Source organism: Panthera uncia, chromosome B4 (genome assembly GCF_023721935.1).
Source record: "Panthera uncia isolate 11264 chromosome B4, Puncia_PCG_1.0, whole genome shotgun sequence".
NCBI lineage: Eukaryota > Metazoa > Chordata > Mammalia > Carnivora > Felidae > Panthera > Panthera uncia.
Window position 1 is genome coordinate 113,964,168 of NC_064809.1, and position 26,793 is coordinate 113,990,960.

The following is a 26,793-nucleotide window of genomic DNA, read 5'->3' on the forward strand; positions in this document are numbered from 1 at the left end:
AAGTCGGACGCTTAACCGACCAAGCCACCCAGGCGCCCCTAAAATTTTTTAATTTTTTAAATTTATTTTTGTGGGGTTTTTTTTGTTTTTTTTTTATTTTTTTATTTTTTTATTTTTTAATATATGAAATTTACTGTCAAATTGGTTTCCATACAACACCCAGTGCTCATCCCAAAAGGTTAAATTTATTTTTGAACAAGAGAGAGCGCAAGTGGGGGAGGGACAGAGAGAGAAAGAGGGAGACACAGAATCTGAAGCAGGCTCCACGCTTGGAGCTGTCAGCACAGAGCCCAACGCGGGGCTCAAACCCATGAACCGTGAGATCGTGACCTAAGCCAAAGTCAGATGCTTAACTGACTGAGCCACCGAGGTGCCCCAGGAAAAGATATTTTAAAATATGACCCCCTAAATATCCCTGCATGGATTAGGAATTAGGTGATATATTCTTGGTCCAGTTCTGCCATTATCAGTTGGGATTACCTTGGGCATGTCCATTAAACATTCCTTGTTTTACCTCATAAAGTTGCTTTGAGGATCACATGAGGTCATGAAATACTAACCTGCAAAGCATATGTAAACAAACTAGTAATATTTTACGTGAAGTCACCCAGTCATTAGCATTAAACTAACACTGGTTATTTTTCCTAGTTTTTGAAAAAGAGTGTTAATATACTTTTTATTCTTAAAAATACCTTTTTCAATAATTCTTTTATTAGAGTGAGTCAAAGTTTCCTTAGTGCTTTTGATTATACAAACCAAATTTTGAGACATTAGCATTATATAGACTTCTGTTCTAAGAATATTGGATCAACTCTGTTGAGTTGATAACTTAAATAACACAGTATGTTATTTAAGATGCTTTGTGTGTGTGTTACTTGTCTGCTTATGCTTGTTTTGTCTCTCTGTTTCTGAGGTTTAAATAAATGTGTACTTGAAATGGTCTTTTCTTAGATGGAGATGGGGATGGAGATGGAGCAGCTGGAAAGAAGAAGAAAAAGAAGAAGAAGAAGAGAGGACGTTAGTATCTTAAGTTGGTCTTACTTAAAAAATTTTAAGTGTTTGTTAACCAGCTGGTTTGAAGAGTAGGTTTGAAGTTGCTTAAGATCCTAGTGTATGTCAGGGAAATAAATTTAGGCTTAACAGAGGTAGAATTTAATGAAACAACTATTCTTTCATTTAATAGTCCTGTTGGTATTTTCTTTACCTATTGTTGAGATAAAGGATGTTAATAATAAGTTGGTTGCATTTTACCACAATTTAGGGATGAGTTTATCATTTAAAACTTGAATAATGCAAATAACAATTCTTTCAGTGATGACTAAAGTGATGCCACTGTGTGGTAATAGGGTAAACATAGTTGGCAGTTCACCTGCCAGCTTTGAAATTACAAGATTCTTGATGAGTATTTAATGAGGATTCCCATTATTTAAAATTTGTGCATATGGTAAAATTTTACTAATGACGTATTGCACTATTTCATATTACTTAAAATATGATCCTACTTGCGTTTTGTTTTATTTTAAATGGCAAATTGACATCTTCAGGGACCTGAAATTCTATTAGGGAGACCAGGGGGAGAATGTATAAGTATTGGGGAATAAATGTTGGGTTGGGTTGAGAATCAGAACAAGTTCTAATCTTGGATGCCCTTTGGGCTATTAGGGACCATTGAATGTCTGGTTGCACCTTTCTTTAAATCTTTCAGGCGAAAATTTTATGAATTAGAATATTGGGGCTTGACTCATTTTTATCTCTGTGTTGAGAGAAATACCTAACTTTTTAAAGAAAGCTTTTGGCTCTGCCAGCATTTTTCCTGATGTGTCTCCAGATGAAGATAGGATAGCCTTCTTTCTATTCAGGCTTCTACTTTTGTTAGGTCCTTCTACACATAGGATGTCAGTTCTGTCCCTAGCATAGTCTGTATTAAAAAAAAAAATTTTTTTTTTAAGTTTATTATTTTTGAGAGAGACAGAGAGCAAGCAGGGAAGGGGCAGAGAGACAGAGACACAGAATCGGAAGCAGGCTCCAGGCTCTGAGCTGCCCGCACAGAGCCCGACACAGGGCTCGAACTTACAGACCGCGAGATTATGACCTAAGCCGCAGTCAGCCGCCCAACCGACTGAGCCACCCAGGTGCCCCCATAGTCTGTATTTAATGAGCATAGGCTACCTATGTTCTAGAAGTCTTCCAGGGATTATGATATCATATTCCTTCCGTTCAAAAATTGTTAAAAGTGTGCCTATGAGACAAGGTATTGTCTGAAAATGGTTTGAGAGATAACTCTTTCTCCCAATACTCTTAAATTACTCCCTAACAGAAGTAGATAAACAGGGAGTAATGTTAAGGGTCTACTTTGTATATGCCATTGGTAGAATTCTTCCACTGACAGATGTTTTACTATGATGCCATCAGCTTTTATTGTGCCTCCTCTGAGGATGTTGTTGAACCTATTGTTCATTACATTTCTTTATGAGTACTTGTAAGAGACACTCTTTTGTTTGGTCTTAGTATCAAGAATAATTGTGCTTTTCCTGAGTACTTAATGTATTTATCTCATAAGCATGATCTATATGCAAATAACCTAGCTTTAAAAATATATATATTGGCTACTAGAGGGCTTAGAGCCAAATCTGTGGTTTTGTATTGGCTGTATTTCAGGTTCTACTTTATGTTCTTTCCATGTTTTGATTTTTGTTCTCTTATTTACTGTTCCTTATTTGTTTATTTTTGATCTCCTTGTAGGCTATTATAAATCACTTCTGGAATAAGCCAAATAATGTAATAATGAGTCATTCACTGCCCTTATTTTCTTCATTTATAAAGTGAGAGAATTACAAATGATAGTAATGATAACTGTAGTACAGATTGTATAATTATTCATAGTTTTAGATAAATCTTGGGCAGGGTACATTAGAATTTTCAAAGGTTATCCAAGATTTCATCTGGTTTTTCATTTTGTGGATGAGGAATCTGGGGCTTGGCACATTTGGCCATTTGTCCAAGTCACAGTTAATAAGTGGTTAAGGCTAGTCATATTTTGATTACAAATTTTTTTCTCTAATGTTCTTTTTGAGTCTTTTGCTTTAAAGTTTATGGACAGTATAAAAGGCATCTGTCAGATTTGTAGATGAAATAAAGCTGAGGGTGGTAATACTTTTGTTGATAAACTCAGGATTTCAAAAGATCAAAAAAACTGAGAAATAGACTAGGATTAGCAAGCTGAACTTTTATAGATGTACATAAAATTAGAACAGGGTAATAGGATCTAAGGATTTTGAGTGCTAGTACATTGTGAGCCAAAAAGCAGGGAGTCTTAACTATTTAATAGCTCTAAGATTTTTAGAATTAAAAGTATAGTCTTATATTAATTATACCTTATTTGGACTATTAATATAAATCAATTCTGATACCAACTTACAAAGAACATTGACAAATTCAAGGCTGGCACCACATAGGGGTGAAAGTGTTAAGAACCATTTCCCTTAAAGTGGTTTCTTATAGAGAGGAAGGAATCAGTTGAAATGAAAAGTAAAATGTTTTCAACTGCAAAGAATAAAGCTGGAACTAGCAGGATAAGTATAGGAAGAGGTTTCTAATAGTTACAGTTCTTTCAAAATGAATGGATTTTTGCTTGGGAGATAAAGACTGCTTCCATTGTTAGGAGTTCACTGCCATCTGTCAGAGGCATTAGGGGATTCCTGGATTTAAGTGTAAAGCTAAATTAGTTGACCTCTAAGATCTTTTTTTATTTTAAATTTAAATGTTCCCTCTTAGGAGGGCCCTAAAACAGTGTTTCCCAAGTTTACTTGCCCATAGGACACTTTTAAACATTATGTAAAGACGGAAAAACATTTGGTGCTCATGAGATACTATTTGGGTTAAAGGAAGGAACTGAACATGGTTCCATAGATAAATGATTTGGCTCAATAAAGTCATATTTTTATTTATATAGTTTTTTCCCCCATTGCAGAACAAAAAGAGCAAAATATGTGTTAAAATTGAAGACAAAAATCTGTAACATAAGACCAGTTATAATCAAAAGAAAACCACATATTTCACCTCAGTAGTTGAAATGCTGCAGATATACATTGAATGTCTTATATCACTGCATAAATTAACTCAACTTCCTGGCAGTCTTTGGAAATAGCAGTCATTACTAAAAGGTGATTCTTCATATAATAAGAACTATGTAACTAGTTCTTATGTATTTAAACATTTTTTTCAGAAGACAGATCCCCAGATATTTTTGAAAGTCATCTTGGAACATTGGTGTGTTTTAGAACATAGTTTGGGAAATAATGCTCTTAAAACATATGTAAGAACTCTACCTTTTTTTAAGTATCTGGAAATTTGTGTATGGCTACCTAAATTCTTTTAGCCCTGGGTATGTATATGCTTAACTTTTATACCTTATTATTTCCTTGAAATAAGTTTTTCACTTAATTTATTAATACATAGTAGTTTTATATTTTTATTTCATCTTTATAGGATTTCTTCCATATTTTCTTGTTGCTTCTTTGATTTTTATTTATGAAAAACAGCCTTTATACTATTCCATTTCCAGTATAGTAAATGAAGACAAAAACATTAGAATGTGCTTTCTGCCAAGGCATATACTGTTTAAATACATAATGGAATTCTAAGGAGTTGAATATTTCTATTCTCAAGCAGCAGTACATCGGAGAGGAGGTGGCCAGCATGGTGAAATATCTTCTGTTTTTAACTGTAAGACAGCAAGGAGATTCTTTAAAATTAGGTCATATAACAACCATTAGGAACTGAGAAAAACTGTAATGATAAGTGCTTAATTTTATTTTTAACTGCAGGAGTTAATGCTTTATTTGTATCTCACAGCAAAAGTTCAAACAGACCCTCCCTCAGTTCCAATATGTGACCTGTATCCTAACGGTGTATTTCCCAAAGGACAAGAATGCGAGTACCCACCCACACAAGATGGGTAAGGATCATAAAATAACTTCCAGTTTGATTTTTGAAAATTGTAGCTTAGCAATAAAGCAGATTTGATTTTTCTCAGAGCTTTGGTCCACCACCTTAATAAAAGCTTGTGAATTTGTTAACCAAAAATACAGTAGAAGCCCTCTTATCCAAAATAATTGGGACCGGTCATAGTTTAATCAAAAAAGTATGTTAAAGTGGGGAATAACAAAAAATAAAAATCTTTATCGATAAAGTTAAACATTTGTTTTTTATCATTCTTGATATTGGAACATGTTTTTTCTCCTCATAAGCTATATCCATAATGTATTGTCTTTGAATGTATTCCATTTTGAGCTGCTGTGAATAAAAACTATGTAGTCTGAGGTCTGATACTTGTAAGTTTACATTTTTTTCCTGAAACCATTTGCAGTTCTTATCTACACTTAATGTGACAAGTTTTTTGTTTTTTTTTTGATGACTTGCCTTTATTTAGACTTTTCTGAGTAGTCAATTTAGTTTTCATAGGAATAATTTTTTTTATGTACTATATAACAAAATTACAGAATTATAGTAACTGATAATTTACACCGGTTTGTGAGCAAATCACCTGATTTTTCTGAAAGGCAACATTTCCGCTGGTCAGCAGACACTCATAGTGGCATTATGTTGACTGGCTAAGAACATGGAAGCTGGGATTCATTTGAATACCAACTCTAATGCTTATTAGCTTGTGACTTGGGCAAGTAATTTATCATGTCTTTGTTTTCATTTCTTCATCCATAAAATAAGCACTTCATAGGGTTGTTGTGAAGAATATATGTAAAGCATTTAGGAGGGTAACAGACACATGTAAGCATTGTTAGTTGCTGCTATTATTATTCAGAACAGGAACCTGTCAGCCCCTAATTTTCAGAATACAGTGGCCATTGGTCAGTATATTTTACAGAGGGAATTGAGACCATCAGTTAATCCAGTGGTTGCCATAGTTGGTTAAGAAAGCTTCTACTGTAGCCTTGTTTCACTGACCTGTAAAGACATCATTGTTTTTCTTTAAATTTAGGAAAGAACATGATATTGTTATATTTTAATCCCCCTCCTTAATTCCCAGTACCTATAGGGAATAAGTCTATAAAGTTCTGAAATTTTGTGTCATGAGCATCTTTTCTTTGGATTTGAATTCATCAATCACCATCCCTATCTTAAAGCATCTGTTTTTGAAATGTTACAGGCATGTTAATTTAACTTTTTGTAGTACATACGATATAATCAACATTTATTTTTAAATATAATCATTTTAATTTTTTTTTTTTTTTTTTTTTTTTTTTTTTAATATATGCTTGTTCCCTCTTCCTTCCCTTCCTTCCAGACCCATGTAACCACCTAGCAGGTAGCCTTCCATATTTTTATATGCTCCTATATGTGCACATCTATGTCTGTTTATGTAGGGGGAGTGTTTTGGTCTTGTTTGTTTTCCAAAATGGAATCCTATGCACATTTTCATCACCTTTTCTCATTCAGGAAGGCTCTCCAAGTCAGTCAGAAGACCTGTTATTCTTTTGAATGGCTTTATAATATTCCATAGAGTGAATATGCTATATTGTATTTCACCATTTTCTAGTCGATGAGCATTTACTTTGTCTCTAATATTTTTTGCCATATTATAAACCATTCTGTAATAAGTATTTCTAAGATACACATAGTATTTATGTATACGTGTTTATGTATGTGTCTCCTTACACTCTGGCAGTTTTACTGTGTGATAGTTTTCCAGGAGTGGAACTGCTGAATCAAAGAATATGTTAGCACTTTAGTTTATGATTCTCAAACTGCTAATGATTGTGAGCATTTTTTGATTGTTGGCTTTGTTCTTTTGCTCTTCTAAAAGTTTTAAAATTTTGAATATGGTATATTATACCTCTGGATTCCTAGCAGTCTCTTAGATTTTTTTCAAACTCTTCCTCTGTGTTTTATTATGTCTTTAGTTAGTCTGGAATTTTTTTGTGTAGAGTTGGGAGTGCTAATTTTAATTTATTTCAAATGGACAGCCAATTGTGCTAGAATTGTTTATTCATGAAATAATTCATTCTACTCAATGGAATAACCACCTCTGCCATATACTATATTCTTATATTATGGAACTATATTTTCTTAGTCAACCAATTTCTATTCTATGGATCTGTTTGTGTATTCCTGTGCTAGTATTTGGATTTATCAGCAACTTTATATGTTGATAATTCAATAAGGCAAGTCTTTCTCCTCTGCCATACACGCCCAAACACAGTTCTTTTTTATACTAAGCTGTTTTTAGTCATAATAGTTTTAACACATATACCCACAGAAAAATGCTCTCATTAGAATTCTGATCAGAATTGCATTATACTTATGTATCTTTTTTCAGAAAATTGACAGTTGTGTCACTTTATCTTATCCATTGTCATAGTATATTTTCCCACTTATTCTGATTCTTTTCAGGTAGGTCCCATCCCTTGTTTGTTAAATTTATTAAGTGTTTTATGGTTTTGTTACTGATGTGAACAGGATGTTTTTATGTTTCCATTTCTATGTGTTTATTGCTAAGTGGAAGAAAACCATTGATTTCCTATACTTACTAAAAAATAGATTAATATTTTTAATAATGTGAATATAGTGGAACAGTTGAAGTAATGTTTAATACAAAGAAAATTGAGATTTTATAAACCTTAAAAACTATCTTTCCCTTCTTACTATCATCTGTTGCAAATTAAACATTGTAGAAGTAGAATAACCTCTGATTTTGAAACAATAGAGGAAGATATTAATTATATGTTATATTTCTTAAGTAATACTTAAATATTTAAAAGCAATCTTGTATGCTGTGGGGAAATGAAAAAGAAGTTTATTGTGGTTATGTTTGCTTTTTAGTAAGTTTTAATATTTTTTGACATTCATATAACCAGTTTTGACTATTTGCAAATAGATCAGAATCAGTATTCTTATAGGTTTGGTAAAGTATTAAATACAGTTTTGTATATACCCTTTTTTTTTTTTTTTAAAGTTTTCATTTAAATTCTAGTTAGCACACAGCATAATACTAGTTTCAGGTGTATAACATAGGGATTCAACACTTCCATATATCGCCCAGTGCTTGTCACAACAAGTGCACTTCTTACTCTCCATCACCTGTTTCATCTATTCCCCCCACCTCCCACCTCCTGTAACCATCAATTTGTTCTCTACATTATAGGGTTTGTTTCTTTGCTTGTCTCTTTTTTTCCTTCATTATTTTTTTTTTAATAAACTTACTAAAAATTGCATGAATTATCACAAAGAACTTGCCTGTGTAACTACCACCCAGGTTGAGTGCAGCATTTTATTTAGCTTTTTATTTAAAATAATTCTGCACTTAAGAGAAAGAATTCCTGCATACCTTTCACTCAGGTTCTCTTTAACATTTGCCTCATCTATTGTTCTCTTTCTCAGGGGAATATGACAATTACACCAAATATATATATTCTGTATAATATACCAGTAACATTCCATTTTCTCCTTGGAAGACAGAAAGATAGAGGGCAGATGTGGAAAATGTTATATTGGTGAATCTGTATTCATCTACTTTTTCTGAATTATTTGAAAGTAGTTTGTGTATTTTTGGATGGAATACTAGACAAGTAGATATCCTGTCCTTTTCAGGATTGTCACATCTGGAGGCACATGATATCAGATTTTATCACTTGGATAAGGTGTATCTAGTTTCTCTAGTGTGTCATTACTATTTTTTCCTCTTATAATTAGTAATTTGCACTTCTAAGAAAACTGACTTTCTGTGTGTATTTCCTATGTTAGTAAAAATTTTTAAACCAATTTTGAATGACTATAATATTCTATTTTGTATCTAGTATAATTTTATTAGTGATTTCGCTCTATTTTCTGTAACCTGGAATTAGTTGTAAAGGCTTAGATTATATTTAGATTTTGACAGGGACATATAAGTGATACTGTGTTCTTCATATTGAATCATAGTCTGTTGCATCAGATATAATGTCAGATTGTTCTGTTACTAGTTTTACTGTATGTGGTCACTTGGTTAATGTGATACTAGCCAGCTGTTTCTTTTTTAAAGGTACTTTTTTCTTTTTGCAGTTTCCAAGTAATCTGTGGGTAGTTTGGTACCATTGGAATATCCTTTTTTTCAACAGCCTTTTTCTTAATTATTTTAATATCCATTCATGCTTTATCAGTTTTTTCATTGGGGACTGCAAAATGATGAATTTCTAATTCTGTAGTTCTTTCTACATTTATTAGCTGATTTTCTATAAGAAGAATTTTCCTTTATCAGCTGGGTCTCAATTAACTTTATCAGTTAACAATAGTTTCTTATAGGCAAAGTTAAAACATGCTTTATTTTTCTGTTTACCAGTTTTCAGAGGAAGGAATTGATCTACATGCAATCTTAATTTCTAGGTTAAAGGCATGCATTTTTAAATGATTTTTATAAACGTGGTATTTGGTGCTTTAAAAATATAAATGTAAGTAGCTTTCAAGTTATCCATGCAGTGAGTTCAGAAATGTTTACAACTGTTTGAAACTAATAATCAGATTCCTTTGTATCTTTTGGTTTTACTTACATTTTATGCTCTTAACACATCTAGTAAAAATGATGAAATATTGAAAAGACTCCGAAATATGAAAGAGGTGTGGGAAGTTTACATACTCTGTAAACACTTCTGTAAAGATTCTCTTTCGAGCAGTTATTTTGATAGTTTTGTTGTATATACATAATTTATTTAAAAAAGTATTTCTAACCCACCTCTGTCACTTGGATGAATTAATTGCCTTTTCAAATAATTATTGGCTCAGAATGTGTTTTTCATTTTACTAATTTCTATGTATTTGCTAAATAGACTGAACGTCAAAATACCAAATTTAGGAAAGAGGACAGGCTCCTTGATAATATTTTTTGTCTTTAGAACGAACCTGGAATTCTTTTTTTTTTTTTTTTTTTTCAACGTTTTTTATTTATTTTTGGGACAGAGAGAGACAGAGCATGAACGGGGGAGGGGCAGAGAGAGAGGGAGACACAGAATCGGAAACAGGCTCCAGGCTCCGAGCCATCAGCCCAGAGCCTGACGCGGGGCTCGAACTCACGGACTGCGAGATCGTGACCTGGCTGAAGTCGGACGCTTAACCGACTGCGCCACCCAGGCGCCCCACGAACCTGGAATTCTAATTTTAGATGCTGGCAGTGTATTTCTTGAATATTACTAATGGCTTTCAATTTGAACTCAAGACTTAGGAAAAGAATTTCTTTAATCTAGCTTCTGGTTGGTACCTCTTTAGCAATAATGCAGAACATTCCATAACCTTTTGAAGAATTACTGCTTCTAAGAATCAGCTATGCAGCTTCAGAAGTATAAGATGTTTATGTGAGACCTGTTGATTTCACTATTGGAGATCTTTATTGTGCCATATTCTGATTCTAAAATGTAGTTAGATAGCATTTGAAATTTAATTATACTTAGCATTTTAATCTATAAGAAATGGATTCCAAGAATTGAAGAGAAAAAATTGGAATTGATAATGACCAATTTCATTTTCATGGCCCTACTGCATGATATCCATCAATTCCCTGTGGACATAGTCTTTCATCTTAACCATTCTAGAAAAAACATTTGGGGATATTTTTGTTTTTCACAAAATGTTTGGCTTTTGAGGCAAGGGGTGCAATAATGGTATGGCTATTGTATATGTGCCAGAATTATGGCCCATGTAAGAGACAACTGTGATATGTTTTGTTTAAAAACTGATGTCTTTACAGTATTCTTATGCCTGGAAATGATTGATTCTTAGAATGTTTGGGTTCTTGGTTTCCAGGAAAGATTTTTGGATTCATGGGAGAGAATAAACTGGAGTTATATCTGGAGGTCAGGAGATTGTGGCTTGTCTGTCCCATCATGGAGTGAGCGACTATAAGTGTATTGCAGCTGAAAAAGATTGAGCCACATGTTGAGAATATACTTTTTAAAGGATCGTATCCTGTTACCTTCTAGTGTGAGGATGTTCCTTTGAATACTTGTAATTGCCTCTTGAATCTTCACTATTCCGATTAAAAGTAATTCATACACATTTAAGTATTTGTGGTGTTCAAAACTGACCTTAACAGATGGTGCTGCAATATTTCTTTATAATGTCAGTATATAATCCAAAATACATTTCCAAACAGAAAATAAGCCAAAGAAGCCTCTGTGATGCTTAAGTATCCCTAAAATGACATAGGACGGCCCCTTTGTGTCATTGTAGCAAATTAGAGCTTCTAGATGTTGGCACACAGGTAGCTGTTGCGGTAGGAAGTAATCATAACTTGACAACGACCAAGAACTCACAGTATTTGGAAACATTAATTTAGGGGCATACTCTAGAGCAGTTATGTTAACTTTTTCTATAAAGAGCCATGTAGTAAATATTTCAGGCCATGAGCGTTACTCACTTATGCTTTTGTAGCATGCACGTAAGTACCTATAGACAGTATGTACACAAATAGACATAGTTGTATTGCAGTAAAATTTTGATTACGAGACACGTACCAGGCTGGATTTGCCTGCAAGCCATAGTTTGAGGAAAATAGGAGTAATCTTGAATGCATCACTTTATTTCTTTTATTTTTAAATTAAAACTTTTTTTTTAATGTTTATTTATTATTGAGAGACAGAGAGAGCATGAGCATGGGAGGGGCAGAGAGAGGGGGAGACGCAGAATCTGAAACAGGCTCCAGGCTCTGAGCTGTCAGCACAGAGCCTCACGCAGGGCTCCAGCCCACAAACTGTGAGATCATGGCCTGAGCCGAAGTTGGACACTCAACTGACTGAGTCACCCAGGTGCCCCAATGAAGGCATCGCTTTATACTGAGTATAATTTATACCTCAGTGATCACTGAGTTGTGAACTGTGTATTCAGTATTGCCAGTAATGTATGAAAGTTATAAGAACTTTTTAAAAGATTTTCATTTGAAAAGTTACTATTTTTGAAAGGTGCTGCTTAAAGGGAGTCAGTGTATCTTCTCATTTCCCAGATACTGAATAAAAAATGTTTGTTACCCCTGGCAGTTTTCAAATATGAGCCATATCCTTCAAGGAGAATCGCCTCTTACATATATGTACAATTAGAAAGATCCTGCAAAAGCACATAATATTTTATATTTTGATGAAAGTATATGTAGATTTCCGGTCAAGTTTTCATATTAGTACTTACCCTGTTGATGAAATTAAATGTTAATTTTTGGTGTGGTCTTTTGAAGTCTCTCAGAGTAACCTTGAGTGGAAGGATAATTTTTTTTCTTCCACTGCTTGGTTTCCAGGACTCTTTTCTGGCTTCTCTGTTTTTGTTTTTTTTTTTCCTTTTTGTGTTATTTTTGTGTGGCAAAGTTTTAGTCTCTGACTATGAATGAAATTTCACTTGAGGACTTTGAGAGTCTTACAAAAAAGGTTTAACTTGATTTGGCTTGATTGCAAGTGTGTGACTACTCATATTTCAGAAACTTTGCTGATGTTTAATTAATATAAGAAATTGAATGTGTGACATTTTTATCTAAAATGTCTTATATTAGTGTATTTTTATCTCTCAGCTTTTATGCTTATCTGCTGTTTCTAAAGTGACTAATACTATGCTATACATACTATAAAGGCGAACAGCTGCTTGGAGAACTACAAGCGAAGAAAAGAAAGCATTAGATCAAGCTAGTGAAGAGATTTGGAATGATTTTCGAGAAGCTGCAGAAGCACATCGACAAGTTAGAAAATATGTTATGAGCTGGATCAAGCCTGGGATGACAATGATCGAAATCTGGTAAAAGGACTATATTTTTGTAAGAATGTGATAAAAAAAAATTTTTTTTTAAGTGCTAACTCTCCAGTTGTAATGTTTGGCTTTCTTACTACTTTGCTTAAACTTGATGTGAGGGTTCTAGAAATATGAGTTCTTATACTGTAAATGTAATGAGGAAACCATAAGAGGACATTTATACCTCAACCACCCTATTTTGTACTTTGTACACTTATATGTGCAAATGCACACATTACTCTGATTCTTACTTTCTGTTTGGAAGTCTGTTACTTCGCTATCTAACAATTTGTATTAAAATTATTGGTCACAAAACAGTTACAATGCGATGAAGAAACCAATAAAAGTACTTTGTCTCTAGTTTTCCTTTCGAGTAGTAATTAGCTATAAAAGGCAACAGTTCTCTAATTCAGACAGTTTTTTAAATGTGCAACATTGAGCAAATAAAATGTAATCAACATTTATATTAGTCTGAGTGGAGAATCTCACTTCCTAGTCACTAAGTTAAAAGTGGATTGTGTGGTTCTGTTTCTCCAGATTTCTAGTGGAATTGAATTTTTTTAATCTTTTATCTTTTAGAAATGAGCTACTATTTTCATAGCATCAGAGAACTATTAGTCATTCACATCCAGGAATTGTTCAGATCTTTCCCAGAAAGTAACTTAAGAGTTTTAGTAAATTCTCTGGACCTGATGACCTTTAAGGTATATAAAGATAAAAATGTAAATAATTTTTTTTTAAATAGTGAAAAGTTGGAAGACTGTTCACGAAAGCTAATTAAAGAGAATGGATTAAATGCAGGCCTGGCATTTCCTACTGGGTGTTCTCTAAATAACTGTGCTGCCCATTATACTCCAAATGCTGGTGACACAACAGTATTACAGTATGATGACATCTGTAAGATAGACTTTGGAACACATATAAGTGGTGAGTTTTTGGAAATAATTCCCCCCCCCCCCCCCCCAGAAAAAAGTAGTCTTCTCTATGTTAGATGGGGCTCAGGTACTTGAACTTCCTAATTTTCTTCTTTATGCCTCACTTTTCAGTAGAGTTGTGTTGAGCCAGTTTTTGAGATTTACTTTTAAGTATCCTACTACATGGAGTATAATGCAAACCATTGGGTAATTGAGGTTTATAACTCTTTGTATCAAGGTGAGAAGAAATTAATCTTGTTTATCTATTCATGTTGTTTCAGAAATTTATCTGTTAATAAGAACAACAAACATTTACTTAGAACGTTTAAGTTTACCAACCTTTATATACTTGCTAGCTTTTCTAAATTCTGCCCCCAAACCTTGTTGGGTGAGTACCTTTTATCTCACTTAGGTGAGAAAATAAAGTTCAGATAAAGAAAATAAAGTTCAGATAAAGTACTTACCTGAGGTTTTGCTAAATTGCAGAAGCTGCACTGATTGGCGTCTGTAGACCTTTACATTTTCTCTGCCCACATTACTGTTCCTTAGTCCCCAGGTTTTTCTCTTTTTGATTTGTTTCTGTTTATATTTTTGCTTATCCACCTAGGTTAGTACTATATTGGTGCTATCTTGAAATGTTACATACTGACCCTGGAATTAGTCTTTGCATTCTGAAACTTTTATATAACTTATTTATACTTTTTTTCACTTTGATTTTGAATGCTGTGTGGGTACTTGGACTGCTGCCTTCTTTTGAGCCCATCGTTTTATTTGCATGTTAACTAGGCAGATTAATAGAATAGATGCAGTAGACAAATTGACTAGCTGATACATCAACTTAAAGAAGAATTTTCTCTTTCAGGTAGGATTATTGACTGTGCTTTTACTGTTACTTTTAATCCGAAATATGATACATTATTAAAAGCTGTAAAAGATGCCACTAACACTGGAATAAAGGTATGTGAACTGGAAGCACAATTTCATTCAATGTATTTTGAGCATTTTATAGCCTGTTGAAGGTCTTTGGATTATGTAAGACTGGTCCACTGCCCTTAGGGTTTTAAGTGAACAATTCTAGTATAATATACCAAAGGTTTTATAAAAGAAGTTATAATATACAAAGCAGTTTATCTAATTGTCCCTTATTTTAGAATACTAATAAATTGTAATAAAATTATGCATTTTGAGTAACAAGTATATATATCATTTTGTTTTTAGTGTGCTGGAATTGATGTCCGTCTGTGTGATGTTGGTGAGGCCATCCAAGAAGTTATGGAATCCTATGAGGTTGAAATAGATGGGAAGACATACCAAGGTATGTTTTTAAAAAATGAATATTATTTTGAAATGCATGTGACCTCTTGCAGAATTAATTTTACAAAGTAGTGTTGAGTGCTTCCTTTATCTCCTGGGAATATAAAGAGGGAAAATGGAGGGAAAATAACTTCATCTTATTAGGAAAACTGTGGTCACTAGGTGGGAACTCTTGCCGAGCTGCGGTGGTAGCTGATAAGATACCCAGGGATTTATCTGAGAATGGCCAAAATGTAGACTTGGTTTTCTGTGACTAAGTCAAATTGAGGCTTAAAAAGAAGCCAGGGACTCATTCCATTGATGAGCCCTTCACCTTTTTTTTTTAAGTTGAGTTCAGAATTTGGAGTCCAGTTAATTCCTTGTGTGTTTTTTCTTTAATCTTTATTCCCTTTGCCTCTTGTTCTTTCCCAGCCACTGCCTTAGGTACACAGTCCCAGAGTCACCTGTGCTTTGTGCTGCTTTCCCAGCTCTCAGGGTCTAACCACTGTCCTTCCTGATCTGTGCTCACTGCTCTCTGTAACTACTGTTCTAATAACTTTTTAATTTTATTTTTATTTATTTTTATTTTTTAGTGAGTATATTTATTCTAATAACTTTCTTAAGGAGTGTTTCCCACATTTCCTTTAACCAAATCCTGTCTCTCCCTTGTAGTCATCTGAGCAGAGACATTCATACCTCCTTGACCTCTGTAAATTCACATGATTTATTTAGCATTCTTTGCCTGACCTTGTTGATACTGATAGACTACTGTGTTTCTACCAACTGCAGAAGGTATTCTTCCTCTGCAACCTGATGGTGTAGGTCCTTGTTGCTCACAAATCCGTAATCCTGTAAACATCAGTGCAAATCAATCATTTGTACAGTACAATCAATATAATTGTCATTGTTTCATTGTTGTAGAGTTGAAAAAACCTTGCTACCTAATTCTGCCTTAAAAGAAAGGCAACTCGTACTGGAATTCTAGCACTGCAGAGATAGATTTTTTTTAAACCATTTTTATTGTGGAATATCACTGAAAATACATGCAACACAAAAATTCAGTTAAACAATTGTAAAAGTTATGTAATTTTATCCCTTGAGAAGTAGAATATTGTCAGCATTCCAAAAGCCCTTCAATTCTGTATACTCTTTTGAATTATAGCAGTCTTCCTCTAGCAAACCAAAGTCTTGAGTGCTAAAGTATTTACATTTGCTTTTCTTTATGTCTTTAGTATCTAACTATGCATCCTTAAACAACAGTATATTTGTGCTTAACTTTTACATATATAATAATAAAACAATATGTATAGAATTGTGCCTGTTGTTCTTTTTTCTTTAGGTTTTATTTTGTTGTTCAGTGTATCCCCAACCTTTCATTTTTATTGTTTAGTATTCCATTGTCGTGAATATACCACAGTTTGTTCTGTAATTGGTCTCAAGACCTTGGAGTTGTTTGGATTTTCCTTATTAACATTTGGAATGTGCTATAATTGTAAAATTTAAGATAGGGAGGTGTGTGGATTCCATTATGTAGGCCAAAGCTTTCTGGAATTTTCTACACCCTGGTGGCAGTCCTGCTAGATTCATTTTGTGTCCTGGGATCTTCAAGCCCTAGGACTGGAAGTCCAACCCCCCCCTTTGTCAACTGAAGAAAAAACTGTATGAGTTGGTTTGTGAAAAAAATAAAAAAATGTAAGGCTTTACATCCTATCATTTCGACACAGTATCCACATTGTCACATTACCTTTTGGTCCATAACTGTAAAAATATTTTTTGTTTGTAATCACTGTGTACATGACATGTACTGTGTAATATAACTTTATATTAACAGTACCTCCTTAAGGGCACTTGGCTGGCTCAGTCCAAGGAGTGTGTGACTTTATCTCAAGGTTGTGGGTTTGAACCCCATGTTCGGCGTAGAGATTAAATAAAAAAAAAAAACAAGTTAAAAACGAATGAAAAACAATACCTCCTTAGATGACCCTCCATTGTTACCTCATCACATAGTTTTTTCTTTTCCCATCATCCCCCTTTACTCCCTTCTAGTTTTTAGTAAATTGCAATTAACATCTTTTCTATATTCTGCTAGTTTTCCAGTTTGTATTTAACTATGTCAATGCGAGGTTATTTAGTAGTGCCATATCGTTTTTAAATCAATGCTTGAACTCTGTGCCAGAAAGCCAAGAGATCTGTTTGTGCTTCTGGAAACCTTGAATAACTGTTTTCCTATTATGCCAGTGAAACCAATCCGTAACCTAAACGGACATTCAATTGGGCCGTATAGAATACATGCTGGGAAAACAGTGCCCATCGTGAAAGGAGGAGAGGCTACAAGAATGGAGGTATGTATGCCATACATACAAAGTGTTTATTGTGAAGCATTCTGATTTTTTTTTTCCTAAACTAAAGTTAGTGATAGTTGAGTATATAGTATGTTGAGCAAAATTAACTTGCCATCTTTACTGGTCTGTGCAAGTATGCAAATTGTGTCTGGTCAGGCCAGGGCTCAGTCAGCTATGGAAGTTGGGTATGTCAGAGGATTGTTCATTCAACACTTAATGAGTATTTACTAAGCATCTCTTAGATGCCAGTCTCTTTAGTAGTCACTGAGGATGTAGTAGTGAACAAAATAAAATTCCCTGCCTGTATAAAGCCTACATTCCAATAGGAGGACATAGACCAAAAAGTGCTAAGGAGATAAAGCAAGGAAGGGTGGATGACTACCAGGGGGTTATTTCATGTTGTTTTTTATATGAAGTAAATAATAACCCTAAGCCTGAAGTTGACAAATGGCAATTTTAATTGGTTCTGAATTTTTCTTCTCTCCCCTTGACCTTACATATTCTTTAGGAAGGAGAAGTGTATGCCATTGAAACCTTTGGAAGCACAGGAAAAGGTGTTGTTCATGATGATATGGAATGCTCACATTATATGAAAAATTTTGATGTTGGACATGTGCCAATAAGGTGAGAGACTGTTGTTTTTATAGGAGTATTAAGCTTCTTTTCCCAGTTAGTAGCATTTTTAAAAATGTGACAAACGTTCACAGTGGTATATTCATTAATGTACAGTTCTATAGCCTACCAGTAAGTTGTGTGGATTTTTATAATACAGCAAGGAAATTGGCCTGTTAAAAATCTTAACTGAGATGAAAATGATATAGGCAAGTATTCTCTTCAGATCCAGTTTCTAATAATTGTTAATACTTTCAGAGAGAATCATTTTGCTGGCATTTCTAGGTTTTTGTTCTTAATATTTTCCTATTGATAAACTTTCTATTTTTACCTTTTTTTCCCCCTTAAACTTTTTGGAGAAGATGGTTGAAGGATGGATTTATACCTCCTTTATGTGCAGGTCTTTCAGCTTGGTGCACAAAAAAGGAAATTAACCACCATAATACTGTTGATGAGTCTCTACTGGGAATTTAACACACACATGTGTAGACACATAAATAAATACGTAAGATAGTCTTCAGGTGGTCTCCCATTCAGCTGCCATCTATAATTAGGTATGGGCTGTTATACATTCTGACTTTTGAATGTTGAAAGAGACAAAAAGTTTTTTGAAGTTAATTACCAAGTAAAACCACAGCTACCATATGAGTTTTCCTTAATGGGGAAAATGAGTTGGTAACTTTTTAGTCACCTGTTAATTTTGGATTTTCTCCTCTTAGGCTTCCAAGAACAAAACACTTGTTAAATGTCATCAATGAAAACTTTGGCACCCTTGCCTTCTGCCGCAGATGGCTGGATCGCTTGGGAGAAAGTAAATACTTGATGGCTCTGAAGAATCTGTGTGACTTGGGCATTGTAGATCCATATCCACCATTATGTGACATTAAAGGATCATATACAGCACAGTTTGAACATACCATACTGTTGCGTCCAACGTGTAAAGAAGTTGTCAGCAGAGGAGATGACTATTAAACTTAGTCCAAAGCCGCCTCAACATCTTTTATTTTCTAAGCTTTGTTGGAGTACATTATACCACAATTAATTTGCAACATGTTTGTCTGTTTAACAGTGGACCTACGTAATGCTTTTATCCATGTTTAAAAAGGAAGGACTTTGATCAAATGCAAACCATCTAATGTAATTAGCCAAGGAAAAAGCTTTCAGGACTTTCAAATGTTAACTGTTTTTCCCATCTAGGAAATGCTTTAAAGCTCAAATTAGTTAGGAATGACTTACACATTTTTTGTTTTAAACACCTAAGAGATGCTTTTCAGATATTTATATTGCCATATTCTTAATTGAATGCTTTGAATGACTACATCCAATTCTGCACCTATACCCTCTGGTATTGCTTTTTAACCTTCCTGGAATCCATTTTCTAAAAAATAAAGACATTTTCAGATCTGAGAGCTACATTTCAATGTCTGTGGTTATAATTCTGCACAGGAAATAGCTGAACTTAACGTAGGGAAATGTAGAGCCTTTTATCTGGATTGTAGACCTCTACACTGAAACTTTTCTTCTGACATAATGGCTAAAACAAGATCTACACATGCATAATGTGGGAAAATCTTCACAAATTAATATAAAGCTTTAGGAATGGTTTGCCTTTGTTTTCTTTTTAGAACCATATTAGTCTTTGTCTTTCATTTTTTCCCCATGACATTATGAAGATTAATTGAAACATGACCTAGTAGACAACATTGTACCAACTTGAAACCTTGATTTAGTAAAATCTCAACATTTAGATCCTTTATCCAGTGGTAGTTTTTATCAGGAAATGTATTCAGCTTGCTCAATAAACCAAAAGGGCATTTAAGACTACAAACACTAGAACAGGAAAACTTCCCATACTTGGATCTTGCTATAATTAGAAACGTTAAATTGAACTATTAGGCATTTCCATTAATGAATCAAATTCACCCTGCCCCTTGACTGGCTTGAATTAAAAACTAGTGGCATTTCAGTTACACTAATTATGGCAGCTAAGTGCGTAAGTTGAATGTAAGATACCTAATATTTACTTATTTAAACTGAGTCCCACTACAGATTCTTGAACAAATTGCCTGAATTCTTTGTAACCGATTTGTTGGGGATGTTCCAACACAATTTCAAAATTGTTTATGTACCAAGGTAAAGCCTTAATTTGTATATGCTTTAGCACAATAAGATTCACTGCCTCTGGGATGCTGTTTAGTTTGTATTTTGTTTAATGTTTTTCTCATAGGAAGAAAAACTGGATTTCTGTACTTAGATCATTTATTATATATATAGCATTAGAGCTATAAATGTTGTCTCGTGGGGTAAATAATCTAGTTTTCAGTTATATGAGCCATGTTTATTATGGTGCTAATGTTCAATAGCTACTTTCAGATTATTTTCTCCAGTTTCTGTGATGTGCTAGTGGCAGAGCTCACAAGCTCATGCTTAGACATGTTATAGGGCTTGGGCCCTCCAGCTAGTTCTCTTGGGGTTCTGAGTCCATACTACTTTGATGTGTTTTGGTGGGAGATATAAAGTATCTCAATTTCTATGCTCAAGAGTTTTATAATTTACCCTGTGAATGAAGAATATTGGAGCATTATAAGACCTCTCTTTAGCAGTAGGGATCTCAAACCAGTTATAACCTCCAAGCTCTCTTCCTAGTAACTCTTGTGAGCAGTAGCATCGCTGCATGCCCCTGGAATAGCTGGAAGAAATATGATCTTGTAAATAGGAAAGCTGTCACTTAAAAACATTGTATTGTTTACCTACTAGCCATGTATCTCTTGAAATCATTTTGTTATGTTTACAATGATGTACCTTATTAGTAACAAATTATTAGTTGATGTTTAACAAATAGTGCCTTTAGTAAATTATTTTACAACCAAAACACGTTGTTTTTTGTTAGATCAACTTAGCCGAATGTAGAAGTCTACACTAAGATGTACAGTAAGAAATTTAAGTTTCTGTTCATTGGCTAGGTTTTGGTTTTGTAAATTTAATACATCTTTTTATATCCATTTTAGGTTTGTAGCAAAATTGAGCATCAAGTACAGGGTTCCCATATACCCCCTTGACCTCACACACATAGTCTTCCGCCTAGGTTTTAGTTTTGAGGGATTAAAAAGTAAAAGGCTCGGGGCGCCTGGGTGGCTCAGTCGGTTGAGCGTCTGACTTCAGCTCAGGTCATGATCTCACAGTCTGAGTTCGAGCCCCACGTCGGGCTCTGTGCTGACAGCCCAGAGCCCGGAGCCTTTTTCAGATTCTGTGTCTCCATCTCTCTGAACCTCCCCTGTTCATGCTCTCTCTGTCTCAAAAATCAATAAAGGTTAAAAAAAAAAATTAAAAAAAAAGCTATATGCATACATATAGGTGTGTATACCTTTAAAAAAAAAAAGTAAAAGGGTAAGTCACTTTCTTTCTCATATATTTTTATATTGAAATAAGTACTGAAACATCTATACCATTACAAACAGCAGATCTTCCAGAGTTGTCTTTAAATTATCTCCCTAAAACCAGGTGCTAAAGTGTATAGCAGTTTACCCAAGTATAAAGTAATCCTTGAAATTAAAAAAGGCTAGACTCAGGTATCTTGACCACATAAATCTTTAATGAGGTATAATTACGTTAACAGTTGAGGTAACAACTTGCATAGGTAATTAAGTGAAAGATTTTAAACTTTAGCCATTTAATACTCAGGCTGTATTTTGGCATAAATGACTTGTCTGTTCAGTGATAAATTCTCATTGCACTTCATCATCAGCTGCCCCAGCAACTTGGCTCTCTGAAATTTAAGGAAAATTTGCTAATAGAGGTCCTTTTCAAGCTTATACTTAATAGATGAACACTGGCAAAAAACAGCATTCTATAGGGTATTATCTTTCATGAAGATTTTAACCTACAAGCAAACCTAAAAAGAATAAATGATCTTCCAGTGGTTAACACTGAGCTAAGATGTGAAATAGCTGATGTATAGAGGTTAGTGGATGATAAATTAGCAGCAGTAGGATTTTAAAGAGATCTAGTAAGATTTGGGAAGAGCAAAGAGTATTTCATAACATATTTATAATAAAATGGAAGTTTAGTTTTTTTAAAAGGGCCAAGTATTTGAACATCTGAGGTTCCTAGTCTTCACATAATCGGAGCAAGAGTGAGTAATCCAAGCCGATTTAGAAAATGAGATTTAGAAAAATTATTTAGAAAAATGAGATGCTGAACATCTTGCCCAGTTGCCAATTTTGAACAATTATCTTCTCTGTCCTAAGCAATTTTTTCTCTTCAAGAAGACTTATTTTTTTCCTTTAAACTAAAAATCTCAAGATATGATACAGTACAAAGCTTTTAAGAGATCTAATGTTAAACATACAAAAAAACCTCATATCCAAGTTAAACTGTACTTGCTTACCATAATACACTGCTGAATTCAGATTTTTGATAAGACTGCTTTATTAGAATCTGGACAAACCTGTTTGCTGCCAAACAAATCATTATAAGTCCGAGCCATCATTGTTTTCATGTCCACAGTACTGAAGTAATTTAAATATACTACTTATAAAGCTGTCATTTTCATTTGTATGAAGTTTGACTATGCCAAATAAAGAACAATTATTAAAACTTAATACATTTTTGAAAAAAATGAAGTTCCTTTAACCAAAGGAATGTTTGTTCTGAGTCCTGTAACACACAAAGCCTCAGGAGTATCAATTTGTGTGACCGATGAGTATTTAGGTAATACCTTGGTATTTCACAGTGAATGTAGTAGTTTAACTGCCTTCAAGGGGCAAAGGTAACTTCACTATGCAAATGGCCTGAAAGAAATTTTTTCTTTTTTGGTAATATCATTAGTGAAGACTATCTAATTTCCACCTAATAAGAATTTGTATAGAAAATACCTACAAAAGCTAAATAAAAAATGTATAAAATGATGCCACCTGAACTTCAGTAAAAGATTGCACAAATTCATGATCTGAGCCAATTAAGACATGAAAATATAAAAGAAGTAATGCCAGTATGAAGTAAACACTGAAAGTTTAAAACTCCCAAGTACTTGAGAAAAGTTTAGTTACCTGCTGTCATACATGTTTATGCTAATTTTGTCTCTGTAAAAACAGTTTTGTTGTGGATACAAAATGTAGAAACTGTGCACTGAATCCTAAGTAAAAAATTAAAACAATGAAGCTCAAAATTGTAAGCCCTTTTAAAAAGTATATATAAAATCACAAGAAGAAAGCCCCACTGTCTTTGGATCAGCTAAGGATTTCATTAGAAGAGGTATCAGCTTCTTCACTGGGATGTTGGCTACCAGACAGGAGTTCTGGAGGCAAGAGTTTAGAATGTCCATTCTCAGTAACTCGCTGGGTATAAAACAAGATATAAGCTTGGGCCTTGCATACTTCATCCATAGTGCACATGCTTAGCTTGGAATCATTGCAGTGTACCCAGAACCCTAGAGTGAAGCACAGAAATATACCTTAATGTTTATAAAGGAATTTTAGAAGTTTCTAGTATAAATTAAAATGGATTTAAAGGTATTAGTTTCAGTAAGAGTTAAAGTTTCTTTGAAGGGAAAATAATTAGCCAACTCCTTTCTTTTAAATAGTTTGGGCAGTATGTTACTCTGGATTTATCTACCTTTATTCTACAAGTAGTTTTAAGTTAAAGAATCTGATTAGTTCACCTGACACAATCTTTAATTCCAGGTATCATTTTACCAGTTAATGCTTTTGCTACTAGTCATACTGTAAAGCAAACAGTGTACAATTCACTCTTGGTAGTTTATTGTTAAATTAATTGCCTTCGTGGATTATGTGGGCTTTCTGTCCACACGTCTTTTGTGTTTATTTTGTGTAGGGTGAAGGGAAATGGTATGAATGTGGAGGCTCAGTCTTCGTTCAATAGTAGGTAAGGAAGGGAAATAAAAAAACCCTAAGTCACTTGTTACCTATGAAGACTGTCCTTGAGGGTCCATGGAGGCAGTAAATTAAAGTGAGTTTTGTTAAAACCTAAACTCAGAGTTTATTCTAAGTATCTGTGATCCCAGTTTATTAGATGGTCTGTTCTCTAGCAAAATTAACTAGATGAAACCAGTAAACAGAGGACTTGCCCTTAGAAATAACGCCTGTAATAAAAGATAGCACTAGGGTGCCTGGGTGGCTCAGTTGGTTAAGTGTCCGATTTCGGCTCAGGTCATGATCCCACAGTTCGTGAGTTCAAGCTCTGTGCTGACAACTGGGAGCCTGGAGCCTGCTTTGGATTCTGTGTCTTTGTCTCTGCCCTCCCCCACTAGTGCTCTTTCTCTCTCTTTCTCTCATAAATAAACATGAAAAAAATTATATAAAAAAAGATAGCACTGAATTAATGCAACCATTCTTACTATCTTATTGCTACAGCCTTTGAAAGTCAAAACTACTACAATCCTGCAGAAAATATCCATTTTCTGCACAAACTCTCAGTTTTTTTATGAACTATAGAAGTATTCTTGAAAGAAAACAAAAGGTCAAGTGGCTTCACTTAAGATGATTTAGTGGTCAATTTAGAAATTGTAAAGCCTGAACTCCAGCTTCCAAATTTGACCCAAGATAAAATACTTTTCCCCATCTACCCATCTATACCTCCTTCAGAATTATAGCAGTAGGCAGTGTAGTGTCCTGAGCCAAATCCTTTCCCATGGTGCATTACTACAGCAGATAAGTCATAGATAAAACATTCTGGTCTGAGGGATTTCAGGGATTCCCTGCAGCAATAAGGCTCCATGTTTAAGATTTCTTCAAAGCCAACATGAACACCAATTTTCTCTCGGTTATTACGTCCTGACCACCTGTGAACAAACCAGGGTAAAATTATTTAAAAAAAAAAAAAATCAATGGAATATAAACATGTGCCAGGTTCAGACAGTCATAATAGGTCTCAGTATAGAATACAAAGTATCATATGTAAAATAATGTAAATATAAAATCCTTTCAATGCTGAAGGTGGCTATAAATGGAAGAATTTAGGCTTATTAAACAGGTCTAGTCAGGTTTTAAAGTATCTGCCTTCTGTAGTTAGATGATAATATAGGAAGAAAATTAATATAGGAAGGAAATTACGGCCCTGTGGCAGTTTCCCCCTTCTAATGGATTAATTTAAAGTACCAAAGGGTTTTTAAATTTTTATTTATTTTTTTTAGAGATTGTATTTATTTTTCATTAAAAAAATCTTTTAAAGGTTTATTTATTTATTTTGAAAGAGACTTACAGAGTGCGAGTGGGGTAGGGGCAGAGAAGGGGAGAAACGAATTCTAAGCAGGCTTCGCACTGTCAGCACAGAGCCTGACACAGGGCTGGAACCCACAAACCTAGGATCATGACCTGAGCTGAAATCAAGAGTCGGATGCTCAACTGACTGAGCCACCCAGGCACCCCTAAAGATTTTAAATAATCTCTACACCCAACACAGGACTTGAGCTCACAACCCCAAGACCAAGAGTTGTAGGCTCCACCAACTGACCAGCCAGGTGCCCACCAAAAGGTTTTTAATTCTCTGTTGCCTTGTCACACCATAAGGGAGATACCCCAGAAGCTAGAGTTTGTACTTGGGAAACATACTCTGGATCCTTCTTGGCCAGATGTGGAGAAAAAAACAGAACAAAACATCTAATTCCTCAGAACACTTCAGAGCTCTTAAAAAAAAAAAAAAAAAAGGAACTGTGACCCTTCCTTGTAAGTCAGCAAAATACTCATTACGGATAGAACTCTAATAGTGCCTCTATACTGTCCTTTTCCCAGCCTGTTGGTCATCCTTCTTGGTACTAGATCAAAACATGGCAAACAATGTTTTTATCATACACAGAGTATGAGCTGGTGCTACAAGGGAAAATAATGTAATACATGGTTGTTCTTAGAAGGGATTATAATGCAGCTTGGGGTACTGTGGTGCAGAGACAAAAGACAGCCATTGATGAAAATATAATAGCATTAAAGTACTAAAACATGAAGTTATGATGGATAAAAATAAGTAGACAAAGGAGAAAGGAATATAGATAGGTTTTGTGAAGTCAAAATATGTGAAGATGCTATCAGTACAATATAAACTGGTATGGAACTAAAGGTGAGACTTGCAAATTAAATGGACTAAGACTCATATCCCAATCCTTCCCCATGAAATGTATGAAAAATCCTACATCCAGTGCACCTTTAGTCAGGATGGAAGACCAAGCACGTTAAAAAAAAAAGGCACTTGCTTAACGTAAGTTCCTATAATTCTTATCATTCACAAGTTTATATTTTATTTAACCATAAAATTCAAACCTTACATTATTTAATAATGCTCAATAAACACTTGTATGCCATCTAAATAGACAATTGATTCCTATTGATAAGTTTGGCACCCAGTTTTTTTCTGCTGATACAGTAAATTGTGGGTGCCTGGGTGGCTCAGTGGGTTAAGTGTCCAACTCTTGATTTCAGCTTAGATCATGATTTTTAAAAAAATTTTTTAATGATTATTTATTTTTGAGAGAGACAGAGCACAAGTAGGGGAGGGGCAGAGACAGAGGGAGACACAGAATCGGAAGCAGGCTCCAGGCTCTGAGCTGTCAGCACAGAGCCCGACGTGGGGCTTGAACTCACAAACCATGAGATCATGACCTGAGCTGAAGTCGGACACTCAACTGACTGAGCCACCCAGGCGCCCCTCAGATCATGATCTTGAGGTTTGTGAGTTTGAACCCTGTTTTGGGATCTGCACTGACAGTGCGGAGCCTGCTTGGGATTCTCTCTCACTCTCTCTCTGTCCCACTCATGCTCTCTCTCAAAATAAATAAAACACAAACAAAAAAAGAAAGAAATACAGTAAAATGATAACAAGATAACACTATACCCTAAGTGCACAGTGGTTTACTTCAAAGAGAAGGGAGAGAA

The 26,793-nt window shown here is 34.4% G+C and overlaps 2 protein-coding genes across 14 annotated transcripts in view; one reads left to right on the forward strand and one right to left on the reverse strand.

Moving 5' to 3' along the window:
* Positions 1 to 21,207, forward strand: part of METAP2 (methionyl aminopeptidase 2) — a 30,954-nt gene extending 9,747 nt beyond the window's left edge. For 2 of the 4 annotated variants that reach the window (XM_049627501.1, XM_049627502.1), the window contains exons 3-11: positions 952 to 1,017; positions 4,855 to 4,957; positions 12,595 to 12,756; positions 13,496 to 13,677; positions 14,527 to 14,621; positions 14,883 to 14,979; positions 17,196 to 17,299; positions 17,808 to 17,923; positions 18,631 to 21,207. In XM_049627501.1, the coding sequence (XP_049483458.1) occupies positions 952 to 1,017; positions 4,855 to 4,957; positions 12,595 to 12,756; positions 13,496 to 13,677; positions 14,527 to 14,621; positions 14,883 to 14,979; positions 17,196 to 17,299; positions 17,808 to 17,923; positions 18,631 to 18,883 (1,178 nt within the window). In that variant the 3' untranslated portion in view covers positions 18,884 to 21,207. The other 2 variants (XM_049627503.1, XM_049627504.1) reach the window with 2 other exon arrangements.
* A 276-nt stretch (positions 21,208 to 21,483) lies between these two features.
* USP44 (ubiquitin specific peptidase 44) overlaps positions 21,484 to 26,793 on the reverse strand; it is a 54,661-nt gene continuing 49,351 nt past the window's right edge. For 9 of the 10 annotated variants that reach the window (XM_049627486.1, XM_049627483.1, XM_049627485.1 and 6 more), the window contains 2 exons: positions 24,505 to 24,710; positions 21,484 to 23,339 (listed from right to left, as the gene is read on the reverse strand). In XM_049627486.1, the coding sequence (XP_049483443.1) occupies positions 23,140 to 23,339; positions 24,505 to 24,710 (406 nt within the window). In that variant the 3' untranslated portion in view covers positions 21,484 to 23,139. The remainder of the gene's footprint in view (positions 23,340 to 24,504; positions 24,711 to 26,793) is intronic. The other variant, XM_049627491.1, reaches the window with a different exon arrangement.